At 30.2% G+C, this 20396-nt stretch overlaps 1 protein-coding gene across 2 annotated transcripts in view; it reads left to right on the forward strand.

Annotated features, from left to right (window-relative positions):
- Positions 1-20396, forward strand: part of LOC106477510 (brefeldin A-inhibited guanine nucleotide-exchange protein 3-like) — a 128862-nt gene that overhangs the window by 70693 nt on the left and 37773 nt on the right. The window contains exons 18-26 of one of the 2 annotated variants that reach the window (XM_022381466.1): positions 1586-1738; positions 2910-3128; positions 3643-3892; positions 6159-6326; positions 11870-12037; positions 13106-13370; positions 16794-16973; positions 17884-18154; positions 18991-19168. In XM_022381466.1, coding sequence (XP_022237174.1) covers positions 1586-1738; positions 2910-3128; positions 3643-3892; positions 6159-6326; positions 11870-12037; positions 13106-13370; positions 16794-16973; positions 17884-18154; positions 18991-19168 — 1852 coding nt within the window. The remainder of the gene's footprint in view (positions 1-1585; positions 1739-2909; positions 3129-3642; positions 3893-6158; positions 6327-11869; positions 12038-13105; positions 13371-16793; positions 16974-17883; positions 18155-18990; positions 19169-20396) is intronic. The other variant, XM_022381467.1, reaches the window with a different exon arrangement.

Raw genomic sequence — 20396 nt, forward strand, 5'->3', positions numbered from 1 at the left:
CACCAAAAAAAAAAAAAAAAAAAATATATAAAAAAAAAAAAGTTTAAAACTTTTGATAAACATTTTAAAAAAATTTGGCTTCCTTATAATTGATATGGTAGAAAAGTTATTTTTATAGTACACCAGTGATCATAAAACACAATGAAACTGTAACATATTGTTTTTAAAGTCTTATGAAACAAAGACTAGAGGAAAGTTTTTCAAGAATGTAGGAAGACAGAACATCAATAATTAAAACCTACAACAATGGTAAAAATGTTTAATTGTTTCTTTAAACAAAAAAAAAGAACATCATAATTTTCAAAACTACAAATTTATACGAAACAAATACAAAAATGAGGTTTTTATTTCCAGAAGGTACATAATCTATATAATATTCATCACAGGATTTAACTCCTTCCGTGATTTGCGTGATATAACTTGGGTACCCTCCATGTTTCAAAAAATACTTGATCAAGTTAATTTGGGCAAGTCATCTCTTACTGTATTTTGAATTATTTGCCTGAATTTGATCGCATGTTATCATGTAATATTACAATCAGTGCTCACTAGTTGGCATTGGATATGCTATTTATGTTGATCTCTGTTGGGTTTATTCTGAATTATGTATCACAAACACTGTAGAAATGTATTCCTATTCTTTACTGTAGTTTCATTGAAATTATATATATATCGTATAAATCCAGAGATGTAAGATTTATTTATTGAGTATATTTTGTACAGAAATATAATAACAGTTCATAAAAGAACTGTTTCATTAATATATAAGTTTAGGCTAACAAAAATCAAAAACTAGACATTTTTTTAGCTCACTTTGAAAAAAAAGCCTGACACAGAATGGGTTAAATTATTTAATTCAGTAAGTTTTTTTTTGCTTTTTCTGACAATGCAATAAAGCACACCATACAACAGGTAAGTCTAATCAATGCATATAGGTATTTTACAGTTAAAAGACAAAAAAATATAGGTATATGTGGAATATGAGTTAGATAATTGTGTTTTCGTAATGTTATGCTCTGATGTGCATTTGTTGTTATTAAGTATCTGTTGGACAGGTATAAAGAAAAATGTACAAGAAAGGTATATGAAAATGGTACACTTTCAAATTTTACTTGTCAACTTTTAACTAGTACCTATCATGATGAGAAAAAATAACTTTTAATATCGTGATGACAGTTAGTTTGTAAACTGAGTGACTATTAGTCACTCATAATTGATGACTTTCCTCTAGTTGTAAATACTGGCTAGAGATACATTACTATGGGTGTAATGCCCTAGTACATCCTAAAAATGCACGTTTTTTTTTGTGTGCTTATACATTAGTGCTTAAAAATATCCCTTTTTATTTTGGTTTCTGTTTATATAATAATATTAGCTTTTATCTTTTTATTTGGAATCTTTTGTTTGCTTGTTTTTCTACTTACGTTTCAGTTATTTTGTTTTTATCATTAATTTTTGTTAATAGCTTCTTTCGTTTTTCATCTTGCTTCCTTTTTATTTAAATTTTGAGCATGATTTTTCTCCTTGTTTTTGTTTTATTTTTACCTCTTTTTCTGCCATCCAACCCCACTTGGCTACTCTTTAGGTCTGGAGTATGGTGTTGATCCAACAGCCATTCTTCGTGTTTCAGATGTGGATGGTCTAGGTAACACTCAACAAGGATCTCAACAATTATCTGACTATGTTCGTCTGGAGCGAGCTGTCACTAATATCCACATAACACCAAATATGGAAGCTGGTAAAAAGGTTTTCCTCCCGTTACTGTATTTGTTCTATTAGTACTCTTATATCCTTGTTGAATAAGAAAAATATATATTGTTTAGATAACGCTTGATTAGTTCTTTGAAAAACAAACCGATAGGTCTTTCAAGTCAATAAGTTATATGTTGTTGTAATGTTGTTCTTTCCTCGATGGTTCATTTAAGTTAATGTAAACATTAACACATTTAATTTATTTCTCACTTCATGTTTTTTACATGTTTGAACACTAGTAACTTTTGACCATGTTTACAAATGATGCTAACTGCACTACACTAACATAAAAAAACAGCTTACTTGTACCAACTAACATAATATATGCAATAACTAATACTGATCCAAATACTTCAGTGGACTAAAACTAACTATTCACAGTCCCTGAACTGTACCTGTATTTATATCTGTAGCCTAGATTCTAGACACTTTGAAAAACCTCTCAATCACTAATATTCCTGAATATTCTAGGTATTCTACGACTTGTTTGATTGTAACGTTATGCACACACTAACTATGTCTGAGTTATAAATTTGATAAAAAATCTTATAACAGTTTTTTGGATACACAAGGTCTTTAGAAACATGGTGTTAATTACTATGACATTTTTACAGCAGCAGGTGTTCATAGACACTATTGTATGTTATACTGTACTATATTTATGTATGAAACAGCTGCTTTATACACATTACTTACCATATCTAGGCTCATCATCTTGTAGCAGGAAGGCCCAATGAACCAGATATCGGACCCTAATATCATAATAATATTAATTACATTGGGCTCAACTACTTCAACAATTTCAAACTTAAAACACATAAAAGTTATTGTGAGTATAGAAGGTATACAATTTTAAATATATTTATTTTGGGATTTCATCATGTTCATGCTATTCCTTAATAGTTTTCATATGACATTTGTTTTAAAATATACTAAGAAAAAAAAAATTTTTTTTTACATGACAGATTCTATCAGGTAAGTTTTGGATGAAAAACATTATTAACACCACAGTGTGAACAGGGGAAGCAAAGGGGGGTATTTGGCACTACAGAATGTGATGAAAAGGTAACTCTAAGTGTGAACAATTACAATAAAAATATATTTTTTTTGTGTGATTTCAAGGTTGTATGTTTTTGTTTCATACTTATATTCATGAGGTATGAAGATTGCAAGGCGAGTACTGACAGCCTGCTGGAATACTGGTCTGGAAGTTTTGTCAGTCCTTCTTGATGGGACTAATTCTTGTGGTATTACTAGTACAATTGGTTTACTTTTGGCTACTGAGGCAAGCAAAGAGGAATTGAGGAGAGCTAGTGATGCAATTGCAGAAAGTTTAGATGGTCTTCAGCGCTCTGCAAAACTGTGCAATGCTCTTGGTAATGGCTTAGTGAAGTAATATATATAAGTTATTAAATATTGTTTTGTATAAGTTCTACATTGAGATCTCTTCATAATTATAAGAACAACCCTGATTCCAGTGTATGTTTCTGTGTGTATAGAACAGTTTGTTAAAAAAAGAAATGATTCAAGTTTTTCTTTCTTAACCAAACTCTTCTTTACTTAACCAGTTTCATAGCATCACAGAGAACTTCATTAGAATAACCAAATAAACTAAACATTTTTTATGGAAAGTAATAAATGTAAGTTTAAAATTTATATTAAATATACTAAATATTTTTTAAGGTTTAAATTTTTGAATTTTTATTTTATAGTTTTTAATTTTTTCTAAGATTGAAAAACAACTCGGGTAACAAAATAAATTCTTATTACTAGTTTTTTTAGATCAAAATCTAATTAAAAAGTTTAAATTAATACCAACATTAAAATATTTTCAATGTGTATTAAATAAGTTATTGATTATTTGATAGTTTTGTGTTCTTGGTCTTGCAGGTCTACAGTCACATTGCAGTGCTATATTTGCACAACTAGCTATTGCCTCTTGTCCTATGTTGCAGGAAGATCAAGAAAATATTACAACACATTCACAGAAAAAATATAACAAAGTTAAAAAATCAGTGCTTCCGGGTAAAAAGTCTCAGTTGAAATTACACACATCCCATATTATGAGCATGGATGTGATTTTGAGTAGAGGACTTGAGCTTGGCAGCCACAGCCCTGACTGTTGGAAACATGTCTTTAGGTAAGGAACAAAGATATTTTGTGGCTATAATTTATTATGAATAACATTTGTTTGTCTCACCACCACTCATAATTATAGTTGTTTAATTTAACAGTTTTATGTTTGTGTTTATGTAGGAGTAATTGGCAGAGAGTTCCAACAAGATATTCAGGGACTTAACATTATCATTTATTTTCAGGCACTTTGTGCTACTATATTAAGAGTACAAAACAAAAACTTTTTGGGGCACAATTAAAAATAACATCTTTATTAGAAATTTCAGCCAACTAGTGTCAGTAACATGTTACCATCATCAAGGCTAGAGACTATAGTGTTAGCTACTTTTATTTTATTTTAGTTATTTTTATAACAATAAATAAAAAATAATTATAGTATTTTGGCACTTGTGTATAAAGTTAAAATCATAAATAATATTCAATGTTAAACTGGTACACAATTAAAAACATTTTATTTAGGCCTATCTATGCCTTCAAAAAAAGTTGATGATTCTACATGTTTCGACGTTACAACATCATCCTCAGGAGTTAAGTAAAATCGAATACAACTTACAAAGGAGGTGGACTTGTTTCATGATGGGTTGGACTGCAGGGCAAACTCTTTGTTGCTAGGATGAACTATTTAGGGTACTGAGTAACAATGATTTTTACACCAGCTTTTATACAAATTTGTTGTTACATAATTTAGTTTATTGGCATGCAATGCATGGTAATTGCTCTTTAAGAAAGAAACATTCATCATTACAGTTGAACACTAAGATTCTGTTACATGAGGATCGCATCAGCTCAAGGCCACCGGTATTTTTGGCCCAAAGATAACCTTGAATGAGCGCTGGTCTTCTCCACAAGCTCATTTCCTTCGCTGATCTGACTTTTGGACACAAATTTTTCTCTTAAGTTTTTTTTTACTCATTATTTTGCTCATTATCAATCAAGTGTTAATGAATTATTATTAATCTCATTGACAGGATAGGATTTAATTTTAATTTTTCCCTGTGACTTGATACTTTTCTCTGTATCCTCTTGACAGAAAGTATTGCCATAAGATAAAGATTGTGGTCAACTAAACACTAAAGTGATACCCATACAATAAAAGTGGAATCTTTTTGTTCTCCAAGTGAATGCTTTATTCATCTTTAACCTTTTTTTTACACCAACTGTTTGCGAATTCTAACACGTGTAATGTGAACGTTTCAAGTAAGCCCTACTAAAAGAACTTCCCTGTGTTATGACAATAAAATGTCGTCTTGTTTGTATTTTATTAAATTAATTTTTTTACATTTCTTTACATGTAGGTGTTTCAGTAGCATGGTTAAAATTAGTAATTAATAGCTTTTTTATTTTAGCTAAACTTGTGAATCTGCAGGAAAAACTTAGGTATCATAATTAAATTTTTATTAAGTAGAAATAACTTGAATGAGTTGAAAAAATGCTGTAATTGGAAGGAAATTACTCGGCAAAGCCAAAATTGAGGTTTAATGCTGAGAATAGCAAGACAAAGTTTGTTTTATGCCAGGGATTAAGAAGCCCTCAGGTTTCTATTTAATAAAGCTTATATAGAGAGAAATCATATTTTAAAGGTGTTTCTTTTATAATGTGTTTAATAATTAACAAAGTTTAAAGCAACATAGTAATTGTGTAAAGGTAAATTAAAAAGAACAAAAAAGGTTTAACAGGCCCCTCAGTTGAAAGCTAGACATAAAAAGGTGATAGCAGAAGCATAAAAGGATGGCAATTGCTAAATTAATGATGCTGAGAATGTGGCTTTATTGATATATACTAAATTTACTCCCAGTGGGTAGACCTTAGTACTAGCTAGTATGGAGACTTGAGGATGCTCTATTTCACTCAAAAGTTTATCAATTAACAAATGAAAACTTGTCTCGAAGTAATCTCCAAAAGATGCATCCAAACCCACTTTCTATGGGAGTTTCCAGATTGAAAGTACTTTTATTATTCAACAAATTGCAGTGTAAAGACACTTCTTGGCTCTTGAGGGGTGTGTTAAAAATAAATGTTTGTTACTAATTCCTTCCAGAACGTGGTTGGGATCACATTTTCACTCCCAACACACTGTTAGAGCTTGTTCTTGCTAAATTCCATCACTGACTGTTGATAAATAGATAAGAGAGCTTTGTATATTGTTTTAGTTTTTTTATGTTTTTACACTTGTGTTAATTTGTTTTTGGTTTTCATTTAATCATCTCGTGACTTCTTGTTATCCTGTCTAAATGATTTTTGTTAAATTATGTATGATATTTTTAATGCAGGTGCTGTAGCTATGTCTTAGAAGTAGAACACACCTATTTTAGTGGCTGGAACCAGACAGCTATTAGTATGACCAGGCAGCTTAACTCTTCCAGTCGTCTCGATCGTTGGAACCAACCAACTCAGCAGGATAGTGGGCTTTTCCTCCCACCTATCACTGGAGAGTTTGGGTAAAGCTCTAACATTTCATTATTTTTCCTTCCACCTATCACTGGAGAGTTTGGGTAAAGCTCTAACATTTCATTATTTCCACCTATCACTGGAGAGTTTGGGTAAAGCTCTAACATTTCATTATTTTTCCTCTTACTTATCATCACTGAATGATTGAAGTAAAGCTGACTTGTTAATCCAGGAGGAGTAAGGTGGGTTTTCAGACTTTATTCAGCACCCTTTAAAGACAAGTTCTGATTTGATATTCAGGAAGAGATGAACTCCCCTTCTAAAGAATTTAATGTATATAGTAAACCCAAATTGTTGTAGAAGTTTTTTATATACGGCTTTGGATCATACAACCCTCAGAAGAACTACAAAAATCATGATGGAGTTTCAGTCTGTCATGTAAGAGTAGTTTCATTCAATAACAAACAGTAAGAAGCTGTGTAACATTGTTCACTGTTTTAGCTCAAGAACATATGCAAAGCTTTGAAATTTCATAAACTTTATTAAACCTTGTATGAACAATACAATTGTAATTCAGTTGTTATTGCAAAAAGCATTCTGACAGCTAACAAAATCAAACCTCTCAAAAACAATGTGTATATAGGAATTAAATCTGTCTGCTTCAAAATATTAATAATACTGTATACATTTTGCCATGAATAAAAAATATTTAGAGAAGGTTATTGTTCTCATATATACTGTAATCAAAAGTAGGAATGTATTCGTTTGCAAATTACACTGAATATATGTATATTTACTACACAAACTTAATCATAAGCTTTACATAATAAACCCAATGAAATTAATCTGTATATCTAAGTTAAGTTCAAGTGAAAAATAGTTTAACACGTGCAACCAGCTATTAGTAACGTATTTGTCTTATAGTCATCAATACTTACACATTTACAGACACATTAGTTCTATATCGACAAGATTGCTTTTAGCCATGGTGATACACAGTTCACATAACATGTACTACAATATAAATTATGCACTTCTTGATCAAAAATGTTTCTACTCTAATGTTAATGCTATCATTTAGCTTGAGCACATAACAAGGGGAATCTCCACTGTCACAACACTGCTAACTTTTTCAAAGTTCACTTTGTTCACAGTTGACGTGTAGTATATTAGATACTGGGTTACTGTAAAGTAGTATTCAGTGTATTTTAATCCAAAGTTCACTTTGTTCACAGTTGACGTGTAGTATATTAGATACTGGGTTACTGTGAAGTAGTATTCAGTGTATTTTAATCCAAAGCTCTTTGTTTGCAGTTGACGTGTAGTATATTAGATACTGGATTACTGTGAAGTATTATTCAGTGTATTTTAATCCCAATTTTAATCCAAAGTCACTTTGTTCACAGTTGACATGTAGTATATTAGATACTGGGCTACTGTGAAGTAGTATTCAGTGTATTTGAATCCAAAGTTCACAGTTGACGTGTAGTATATTAGATACTGGGTTACTGTGAAGTAGTATTCAGTGTATTTTAATCCAAAGCTCTCTTTGTTTGCAGTTGACGTTTAGTATATTAGATACTGGGTTACTGTAAAGTAGTATTCAGTGTATTTTAATCCCAATTTTAATCCAAAGTTTACTTTGTTTACAGTTGACGTGTAGTATATTAGATACTGGGTTACTGTAAAGTAGTATTCAGTGTATTTTAATCCCAATTTTAATCCAAAGTTGACTTTGTTTACAGTTGACGTGTAGTATATTAGATACTGGGTTACTGTAAAGTAGTATTCAGTGTATTTTAATCCAAAATTTACTTTGTTTACAGTTGACGTGTAGTATATTAGATACTGGGTTACTGTGAAGTAGTATTCAGTGTATTTTAATCCCAATTTTGATAAGACTGTCTTTCTTGTCAAAGTAGACAGTGTATCAGGGAGGGAATAACTTGTATCTGTATCTGATTGCTTTTACTTAGGAATATTATTCATTGCAATAAAGGGATCAGATAGTATCAAATTTATTAACTTAGCATATAAAAATGATAAACTGTAAAATGAAATTAGTTTTATTTGACTCCGACTATACGAGATAGTTAAGTATTGATGAAGATTATTGTAATTTACAATTTGCCTCTACCTAGAAGTGTCTGCTATTCTTGCATATGCAGTTGAGAGGTGAAAGGAGAATGTGCATACAGTATTTACATTCACAGCTTCAACCCAACTAGTAATTATGCTTCTGAAAGTATCATTGAACAATTCAATGCAGAAAATTTGATCTCTATAAGATGTTTAGTTATAATTTCATAATTAATAAAAAAATCGTTGGTAATTCTGTTTTTGCTTTAACACATCTTGACTGGGAGTATATGTCACCCAAAAACAAAGTTTCCTAAAAAATATATAAATTGGTAATACATTTTAACGTGACAGAATATATGAAAATGTTTAGGAAGATTTTCTGTAACATCTTTTAAGAATAATAATAAAAAAATATCAATAACATTTCTTCTTCTTCTGAATTAACTGAAATTCTGAGTAAAAGTTGTGTATATTTGTTCTTCTTAAATTAGTATCACTAGGAGATTGAATAACAGTTTTTTCTTTTGCCTTGCATTTATCTCTTATCCATATCTGGAAGCTTTAGGTAAAATTCAAATTGTTTTATTTAAGATAATTCTTAAACAAAATAAATTCAATTATTATTATTGTAAGGATTTTTTTTAATTCTAGGTTAAAGAAGCAATAGCAGTGTACTCTTATAATGTCATGAGTTTATTAGTAAGCTTCTGTACTTGGCAATTTGGCACTTTCTGGGTTTAGCTTTGCTAAACTGTTTGTTTGTATGACCTTAAATTGTTTAAGTACCTCCAGATGTCTTTGTAATTCAAATACCTTGTTGTATTACCTATTTGTTTTTTTTAAATGCTGAAGATCATGGGTTAAGGTAGTAGCATTATTTAAGAGCAGGTAATTATAGAAGGATTTTGTACATGTACAATATAAAAACTATTGTGTTTTTTCAACATACCCTAATCCCAGTATATGTGATCATATTCTGGCTTGAAAAATGTCTATAAAATGTTATAAAAGCTTATTTTTTAATCCTATCGCAATAGGTATCCTTTACCGTGCATGACACAAAGTTTTAGTGTCTTACATTCAAAATTTTAGTAAACTACTTTTTATGTTATACCAATTAGTATAGCATAAAATCTTAGCTAATAATCAATATCTTATTAGTTTATAAGTTTTAAGTTCTTAATTCTATAAGGCAATATTTAAAAAATCCTGAATTTCCTCTAGTGTGACACATGTGACACATTTTCTCTAGGCATCTTCTCTTCTCTCTTTTATTCACCACCCCTCCAAAATATATGAAATTAAATGTAAATTACTCACTATAAAATTGTCATTTCTCAGACAAATCAAAATTTTTTGTAGCATTCAATTTTGTTTGGTAACAGAGCTATTAAATAGAAAATCAAACACCTCCTGCCACACCCACTCAGAGTACAAGCTTTGTTCTCATGAGAAAGTTAAGGACTAGCTTGGATGAATTTGTACTGGCTTTTGTCTCATAGTTAGAAAGCCAGAACAATTTTGAGAGTTAGGGAAAATTGTCTACTTTTTGCATGTTATTAGTCTATGTTCTTTGGTGCATTATCTAATTAAATAAAAATTGTTTAGTGCATTTCTACAATTAGTATGAAAAAAAAGTAGGGTTAAGTGTCATCGATAATTGACAGTAAAAAAAGAAGATTGGGTAAGTACTTTATTTCTTGTTTTTCATGGTTATTCTTTACTTATTACTATAAAAGTAATTAAAAGGTAAAACTAGGTATTTTTTTATGTTAGTTAAGATAAAATTAGGTAAAATAAATAATAATAATAATATAATAAAAATGTTTTATGAGGCACACATACAAGCAGCTCATGGGTAATGTAATCCAATAGTGTAACATGAGCTGCATGCTCCCCGAGTGATTTACAACTTATAATGGCGTAAATAGTAGTTACACATGGTTCAAAGGGCAATAAAACAATAAAATGTAAGTATAAATAAATGTATACTGTTAGGAGCGTAAACTACTCAGGATAAATGAATGTAGTTTCATGTTACAATTTGAAGTCATTCTAGAAAGATAAAAGAGCAATTTAGATTTATTTATTTATTTTTTTGGTGGTTACTAGGTCAGTCAAATTAATCGATCCTGTATAGAGATAGGGCAGAGAAAATAACAGATAAAATATAAAGTTTTACTGAAAAAAAATATTTGAAAAGTATTTAGAAGGCTTTAGGGATTACACAAAGGAAATTTTAAATTTGTGAGCTGAAGAAAAGAAGAAAAGTATTTTTAATCTTAACGTGTAAAATTATTTTGCACATGGGCTATTCAAAACAAATACTCAATATATTCATGGACAACTCTTATTTTAGTTCATTAAAAATATTTCATTAAGAAAATATGATTTTTTGTATGTGAAAGATTTATAGTGTTAACTGAAAGTCTGCCAAATTTTGTGAAGATATACACACTGTATTGAAAGTTAGAAGTATTAAGTCTATAAAGACTTTAACCTAATACAGAGAGATCATGTGATTGGTCAAATTGACCAAGCCCATGTTGTGAGAGTTAATTGATAAATGTAATAAACTTTATCCTCACCCCCTTAAGGTTTTATTTTCATATGAGATTTAGATAATAGTGCAACATATTTAATACATTTCTACTTTTCAATAAAGTTTTATCTCCATAGTTTGAGCTGCATTTTGAGCATTATGAAATATTTTAAGGTGTTCTTATAATATACTTTTGACATATCTCAACAATTGCTTTTAACATGAAAAATGTAAATAATTATAAAAAATAGGTAAATACACAATACCATGAAAAGTAATATACAATAAAAATTTAAATCCACACTAACAGAACAATACCAAGTTTAAATGGAAATGACTTTTGACATTTCACATGTCATTTTCAGTCCAACATTTGTTTGTGGGAGAAACACATACACTGCTTATTTTATAACAGAAGTTCCAATTCCTTGAATGGCATATGACTTCAGAGTGGGGTTCAAATTAAGGTGACCTTTGGATGTGTTGACGTTTGGTAATCTTAGGATTAATGAACTTTCCGTAATTCATCTTTTGACATAACTTGTAGTTCTGTGTATTAACTTGACTGATTCCCAGTTTATTGTATGATTAAATTCTCTTATGTGTAGGAAAATAGCATTATTTGTATAACCATTTTTAACATTCTTTTTGTGTTTCTCAAGTCTGGTATCCAAATGTCCCCCAATTTCAGCAATTTAAACTTTTTTCACAGACTTGGCAGGAAACTATATAGACACCATGTTCTTTATCTTGAGATGCAAACTTTTTGGATGGTAGGACACATTTTTAATTGTGCTGGGATATTTATAAACAACTATGAGATTGTTATTTTTCAGGCATCTCTCTCTCTCTAAAGCCACAGTATAAGAATTTTAGTTGACACTAAATATTTTCTTTTCATTTAGATTTGGTATTGTTCTGTTAGTGTGGATGTAAATGTATATAATTAATTTATTATTAATCTTCCAGAGATGATCAGGGCATAGATCCAGTTTCAATGCCAGGAACTGTGGGTCCTCCAGAAGTGAACATATTACAGCTGTTACAAAAAGGAAACACAGTTGAAGCTCCAGGATATATTGTCAAAGATCAGAAACTTCAGGAAATCATCGAGGGTTTGTCACAGCTTGTTGATAGGTCAGTTACGTTCAACAACCTTCTACTTGTTACTATTAATAACATTCAGTAAAAAAATTTATTGTACCTTTTATACTTTTGTAACTGGATGTAATTTTGTTGATAAAATACATTTCTGAGTGATAATTAGTCACCAGGGTTACATTAATTTTACTAAAAATAGAGCAATTATGAATTTATTAGCAGTTTTCAGATGTTAAGAATGCATTTGGTGCAAAATGGTGGGCAAAGCATGTGATATTATAGCTCTACATACTGTAGATGGGTGCAATGAAGTATTCTTATTACAATTCAGTATTTGTTACCATATTTGCCTTTGTATAAGATGATCCTAAGAATAAGACGACCCTGGATTTTTTGGAGTAAATTAAGTGTATTTCTTTGAGCAAGTTATTTTTAAACTGTGCTAACCTGTGCTTTGAGATATTCAATGCAACTGCAAGTGTAGTTTTTTATGCTATTCAAATGATACAAACAGCCAGTGTGGCATAACTTAAGTCACAAACATGTAATAAACAACTTTACAAAGTTTTCATCACAGCTGAACTCCTTTTCTATTACAAAAAATACTACAACTTGAGATATAGTGATATGCTATAAAAACATGTTTACAAAAGTAGTGTACATTACATAAACTAACTTTTTTAACATAATATTAGCAATATTTTAGTATGACAGATGAGATTAATACATTTCAAACTGAAACTGTCTGGATTAATTGTAACTAACATGTGAGGTAAATAACTTCTAGTTATGAAGAATCGAGACAAATGATACAATTACAAATATGTTATTGTAATGCAGTAGTTGGCATGATATCAACACACTTACTCAAAAAAGCAAACAAAAGGAAAAGGAACAATTTAGTTTTGATTAAATATGTTATTAACTGGAGAGTTCTTACTAGAACTCTTATCTTTGAACCTGTGTATAAGGCAAGATGTAAAATCAGGCATTGTTTTAAGAGTAAAAAGAATCATCTTATACGTCGGCAAATACGGTATTCTTGCATTATTGTTCTTTAAGATGTGTGACCAACTTGATGGCATAGATTCTGATTATTTCCAGGTTATTTGAAGATGCAGCAAATAAATTAAACCTAGCAGCTCTGATTGGATTCCTGACTGAACTTAGTGCTGCCAGTCAGACCCAACTTTTCTCTGAAACAGGAAGAAAATCATCTTCTGGACACAATCAGTCTTCTAGGTCTCATAATGGTAACACACTATTATTGTTTCGTCTTAGTGATGTCATGCTCAGGTGTGTTCGAGGAGGAAGACCTCTGATACACGTCATGAAAGCATGGAGTGTTGCAGCACCACACTTTGTGGAGGTAGGGTTCTCTTTTGCTGTAGATCAAAATATTTTATCGTATCCTTTTTATCCTTACAAAATTTTTGATTTGCACCCTTAACTCTGTCAAAAGATGGTCAGTTGATTACACCATCCTTTTAACCCAAAAGTAACCATCAGCATTTCTATACTATAACTTTGAATATAATATGTGTATCTTCATGTAATTTATACAAGTTTATACATTGATAATAATGTAATTTAATTAAATTTTGAATGTAACTCTGTAAAAGGTTGTGACATACATACTTTAACTTACCTGTAGCGAGAGGATTACCTCCTTCCCTTACCATTTTTTTTATCTCTAAGTATGTTTCAAAAACATTATATCTTATTTTATTTTTGAAAATATTCATATAGGAAAAGTGAAACACAAACTATTTTGTTTACAATTTTATTATTTTGAAAAGAAAAGTATAACAAAGCTTTTATTATAAACCTGAGATATCTCATGAAATACAAGAAAAGTGAAAGGAAAATAACATGTTTAGGTTTATTTGCATAAAACACCTTATACATGCAGAAACAATTACTCAACTATAAAAAAATACAATAAAAACAACCTGTCAGAAAATATCTAAACATATTTAGCTAGATGTTTGTTGTAGTATGGTAGATTCAGAAACTAAGTGTGACAGATTAGTACATCACGGTCAGGACAAAAATACTTGCTTTCTCTTTAGATTCTCTTCCCATTAGCTACACATTGCACATTGTCTTGTTGGATTTATCTTCTCTGTTGGTGGTATAATCTCTGGGAAGTGTCTTCCCAAGAGACTAAGTGGAAGCAGTGTTATTCCTGTTTGCCCTACTTTTGGGGATGATGCAAGTGTATGACAGAAAATTCAAAGAAGCTCTTCTCATCAAACAATTACAACCACAGATGAATAGGGACAAAGGATGGTGCCTATAATTTTAATTTTTATCTTTTATCCTATCTTTTTGTTTTTTCACTCTTTAACCTTGATAGAACTTTTGTTTACTACAGATAACAGTTAATTATTTTAACAATGAGCTTTACTACTTAATATGTCAAAAACATGCTGTACAAATGCACATTATAGATTCTAATAGAATTTATTATTCAAACCATTTTAATCTTTGTACTGTCAGTTTTGATTTGTGTTTTAGGGAATGCTCCAGAATAAGCTGTAAAGCAAAACGTTGAGTGTTTAATTAATTAAAAACAACATTTTGGTGTTATAAGGTCATTTATTTCTAGTCTAAATTTAACTTTTATTTACCTTTTTTTTTTGCATTCATTATTTCTGCATTACATATAGTGGAGAGCAGTGTCACATACTTCTTGTCTTTCCAACACATGACAGTAATCTTTCCACTTCTGTAGACAGCAATTTCTCCTTTCTTCAATGTTTGGCTTTGCAAATTGTTAGGCATATCTTTCCTTGAAAGTTTCAGTCCCATATAAGTCTGTTTTCTGTTCCACAAGTAGGTCAGCTGATTGTGGTGATGTATATAACATTATCCATGGTGAGGCACTATCTCTTGTTCAAGAAAGGTTTTGCGTATGATATAATCATCTGTATAACACTGGAAGATTTTTATAATCTTCATCAATGATGGTACCTTTTCCAGTGTATGTAATGAATGAAAGACATATCCACTTTTAGATTCAAAAAGCATATAAGTTTTGATCCCAAACCTTGCTTTCTTCAAAGGGATATATTTAACCCAACCAAGTCTTCCTTTATAAAGTAAGGCCCAGCATGGCCAGGTGGTTAGGGCACTTGACCCATGATCTGAGGGTTGCGGATTCGAATCCCTGTCCCACCAAACATGCTTGCCCTTTCAGCCGTGGGGGCATTCTAATGTGATGGTCAATCCCACTATTTGTTGGTAAAAGAGTAGCTCAAGAATTAGTTGTGGGTGGTGATGACTAGCTGCCTTCCCTCTAGTTATTCACTGCTAAATTAGGGACGGTTATTGCAGATAGCCCTCATGTGACTTTGCACAAAATTCAAAACAAACTAAACCTTAATAAAGCAAAGTCATATCTATAATGATGTTTCTTTCAATTGTCTATAGATTCTTAAATTTTTCACCTAAATTCTGATAAACAGGCAATATTTTATTCAGTTTAGGATTTGAATGGGATTTTGAATCATATTATTCATTGTTAAAATAGTGCAAGTATTGTTTTGTTTTACAACATATCTTGTATGATATTTTTTGTCAGAAAAAGGTTGTCAAAATTATTGACTTCTTTGATCAATGAGGTTGTTGATCAGATTTCCTTACAATACTTTGTAAAATGATAATGGCCAAGAAAACATGAATTTCATTACTAGTAGTAGGGTGCCATTTGATTCTTTCATTATTGTGTGACTGGGATGCTTGCCTCAAACATTGTTTTGCAACTCTGTTTATTTTTTATTGCATTATTTGGTTTATCATAAAAAAAAGGTTGAAATATTGCAAAATACTATATCTGGATCATCTGTGTAATTAATAGTAGACTTACCTGTGTATGGAAATCATGGAGCAGGTGTAATAAGAGGGTAGCGATTTCTCCTCTTTACTCCAAACTTTAGCAAGGAATAAATCATCTGAGCTGTCAGTATCTGAACTGCCAGATTCCTCAATATCTATATATTCAGCATCACTATCATTAAATGCAATCAGCAAAATGATACAGCTCTAGCTTCTGTTGAAAAATTCCAAATGCTGTTACACTGCTGACTACAAAATACCTGATTTTGCTGCCATCTATTTGTGAAATATAGAATTAGTAGAAAAGGGAATTTCAGTCTCACCTAAGTTTACTCGATTGAAAAACTTTTGGAGTACAATCAACCTGACTTAACACGGTATAATAATTATTTACAAAACAGCTTGGCTCAAGTATACTCGGGATAACCAGGGAATACAATGTAGAAACTATATTCTTTGAAACAAAAATAAGCCATTGTTTGGAAGAAAATTATTATGAAGATGGAACTAAGAATCATATATAAATCTCATATTAATTCTAAGAAACTATATCATCTACAGTACAATTTATTTAAGAATAATTTAAATTGTGATCATTTTACATTTGAATAGAATGTAAATATTAAATAGTTTAATTGTAATATATAAACTTTCAAAAAAGTATACAGAAGTGTTTACTGCGGATAGTTGTACAAAAACATAATTAGGAATGGTAACAAAATGTGTCTCAGGTTAATATCAGTATAACAGGATGACTCTGTAAACTTGACACTAAAATGTATTACAAATTTGGAATTTTAGGCATACAATTTAGTTACATGGAGAAAAGCAAGTAATTGGTTTAGAACATTTTACTCTGCTTCGCTGCTTTATATAGAAAATTATTAATTATTATTATATTTTTTTTTTTATATAAGTGACTGAGTAGATTAACTTTTAATATTTTTTTCAGGCAGCTTGTCATAAGGATCAGGAGATATCCAAGAAAGCAGTAACTTCTATCCATGATATTGTTAGTGCCCTACTTTCATCCAATACCGAATTACCTCATTTTCATTTTAATGAAGCTCTTTTCAAACCATTTGAAAACCTTTTGTGTTTAGAACTTTGTGATACAGATATTCAGGAATTGGTAAGTGAATTGTGATTTCTTTTAAATTACACAAATGTAATTATATTGGATTCTTGTTTGTTTGTTTTTTTTAGCCTCATTTAAAATTGGAAACTTTTTCAGGGGTAAATGTACAAGGTTTTAGGTTTTATAGAGTAAGAAAAAATCAATATTTAATCAAACTCAAGACATACATTGTACAAAAATATGTTTAATATAGAGTAACAAATTGCTGTAAATAAAAGTTAAACTGTTTTATTGATTAGTCTCTAACTAAAAAATAAATTAAAGTGCTATTGTTGAGGCCACTTTATACATTGTATGAGAGTCAGATATACACTTTCTAAGAAGCTTGTAAAGAAAGTATAATTCTTATGCTTCAGATTAAGAAATATATCACTACATATACAGTTCAATTTTACTGTAAACGTTTTGATGATTTTAAGTTTTGAAACAATTCCAGATATGATAAATACAATTCAGTATTATACTAAGAATAAGCTTTATGGAAAGAAGTTTCTGTTCTTTATCTGTCTTTATTGTATACTTTAACCCTTTCACTGCAGCTGGGACGTATATTTTGCGGTGCATTAGGAAATATATATTGCAGCTGTGGTGAAACGGTTGACAAACTTATCCAAGTAATTCTTATGTTTTTGATTCCATATGCTAATTTCTAAGGTTAGTTTGCTACTTATTTAGAAATAGTTTAAAATATATGCAGTTTTTTAAAAACAATCTCAGTTTATTTTAATAAAGATTATAGAGCAAAAAAAAATGAATTAATTCATATTAGTTGCCTAGTTTTAGGTTATTTAAAAAGAAACTGTTGAGACAATTAAAATTTCCTTGATAATTGAAGGAAAAAACGATTGTAAGATTTGTCTTGTTGTGTCAAAAGTTAAAACTGGTTTTAAATCTATGTCCTTAGATTATTAGTTTAATATGCGAATTTGTGGAAGGCAGCACTACAGATATACGGTCAGGATGGCGACCTCTTTTTGGAGCTTTGCGAGCTATTCGACTTCCAGGGACACCACCACCCGTGGTTTCTTCAATTGAGAATGATGAGGAAATAATAAGGCACTTGCGTGTAGTTCTTGATGTGTTCAATGCTTTTCTTGGGACAGACAATGTTTTGGTGTTTGCTAATGCAGCTGTGGACTGTCTTCTGTGTTTATTAAAACATGTTCGGGGACCAGGTATGATTGGCTTCAAATGCATTTAGACTTGAAGCGTGCATTTTCATCTTTGGAAAGTTTTGTATTAATATATGCAATTAAAGAGTTCTTTTTTCAAAGTAAATACATTGTACTTATCAGTACAATTACTTATAATTATATTATGACTTACAATAATATTTTTCTTTAATTAATTTCACAAAAAATACTTTAAAAGTATTCAAAATCCAGTAAAACACTTTAAGTATTGCTTGACCAGATTATCCAAACATTGTTACCATTTTCTACATAAAGGAGGTTAACCATAGCCAGACTTACTCAGTGTAAAACAGTCAAGCTTGTTAAAGTAAACATAGAAAGATCAAAGAAACATTGCAATCATAGTTCTTGTTTCTATCTCATAATTTATTTTCAGGAATACTTTATTTGGTTGCAGTATATAATGATATTTTTTATTTTGTGTGTGTATGTGTGTTTGTCATGCAAGTTAAAATTTGAGCCAATGTATGAATAAAATAATTAGTTTTGTTTCTGATTTTATTTTATAATTTAATTTTTACCTTATATTTGCATTATTCATTTGGCTTGAATTTAGACCAGAACATTTATCTTTGGAATTTCTGTTAAAGTTATGAAGTTAAAATAGATCCGTTGGTTCAAAACACCAAAAATAGGGGTTACAATATTTTGAGTGACTTAGGATTTATTTACTTACATGCCTCTTATACTAGTTTGAAGTTTTTATTTTGTAAGATTATGTGAGTATATTTGGAGATTGTTTTGTCTTTAAAACTAACCATCCTTTTGACACAGCAGTGATACAAGATCCGAATGTTTATCACACTTTGTTCACACAGCTGAATTACAAGATAACATTAAAGAAGATAGTACAAAATGTCTGGAGGAAGAACAGACTGTCATGGCAATACCACTGAACTTGTGTTTAGCTGCCTTGAAGTACTTGGAGCGTTGTGCTGAGATATTAGCTTTTATGTATCAGATGCCTGCTTGTCCTATCTTCAGCTCTGCACACAGGTATTTAATTTTGTACAACATCTTAATGAGTACATGATATATATGATCAAGGAGCACTTTCAATCTGTAATAACCCTGAAAGTTGTCACATGCTGAATGTTATAGTTGAAAATAGTATGAAATCAACAAATAGTGTTTGTATAAAAGTCACATATTTTTACATTATCTACTTCTGAAAAATGGAAAGTTATTTTTAAATGTTTTTTTTTTCTATGGAAGGATAAACATTGCTATGGATGAAGTTTTAACACCATTGAATAACTAACTATGGTGCATTAATTGGTACTGTTCTTATTAAATTGTTTAATAGTTACACATAAGGCCATTGTAAAGTCATTTCTGTTAATGAAATAAAAATTATTAGAAGGTCACAGTTGTGTTTTATTAGTTTTGATTGACTCATAAATCATATTCCCAAAGTTTTTTTGTACAGTAAGTTTGCTTGATGTTGTCAGGACAAAATATGGAAAGGTTAGGAAAAGGTCATGGAAACAGTTATAAGAATTGGCTGCCATTTAGCAGATTTTCACCATTTTTACTGTTAATTGGCCATCCACTCAATTCAAATCTGGTGAAAAAAATGTTGGATCTTTTGGGAATCAATGTTGCTGAGGGCAACAACAAAATACTAGTATTAGCAAGTAAACTACTAGTACTAGTACACTTGAATAAAGATTGCCTAGTGTACTGGGATGTTCATGATGAACTGAAATTGATTTGTAAGGCTCATTTTTAAGTGACTGAGAGACAACTGACCAATTGCAAAATGTCTTGAAACCAAGGATATATGAACATGTCAAATGTACAAGCTCCTTAGTGCAATAGCTGGTGTTTAGAAAGGATGGGCATGGAGGTAGGCTTTAAATCTTTTCCTATCCACTTTTATAATGTTTTTATGTGCCTTTTGCCAATATAAAATTATGTAAAATAAACATTTTTCTTAAATTGGACATTTTTTTTTTGAGTTTGATTATTTAGATGAAACCTAAATTACACAGAGATAGATACATGAGCTAATGAAAGTTGGATGGAGAAGTTGTAGGACAAAATTATTTTCAGTAATTAAGAACTTTTTATTACAAATGAAAAAAACATAATACAAACGTGTTAAATGTTACAGATTCGAAAGTTATTTTCAGTCTCATAAATCAGTTATACACATATCATAAGTTAGTGATCATTTGCATTGATCCATGGAATCTGATCATGTATTACAATAGAGAATTTA

The sequence above is a fragment of the Limulus polyphemus genome, unplaced genomic scaffold, assembly GCF_000517525.1.
Source record: "Limulus polyphemus unplaced genomic scaffold, Limulus_polyphemus-2.1.2 Scaffold166, whole genome shotgun sequence".
NCBI lineage: Eukaryota > Metazoa > Arthropoda > Merostomata > Xiphosura > Limulidae > Limulus > Limulus polyphemus.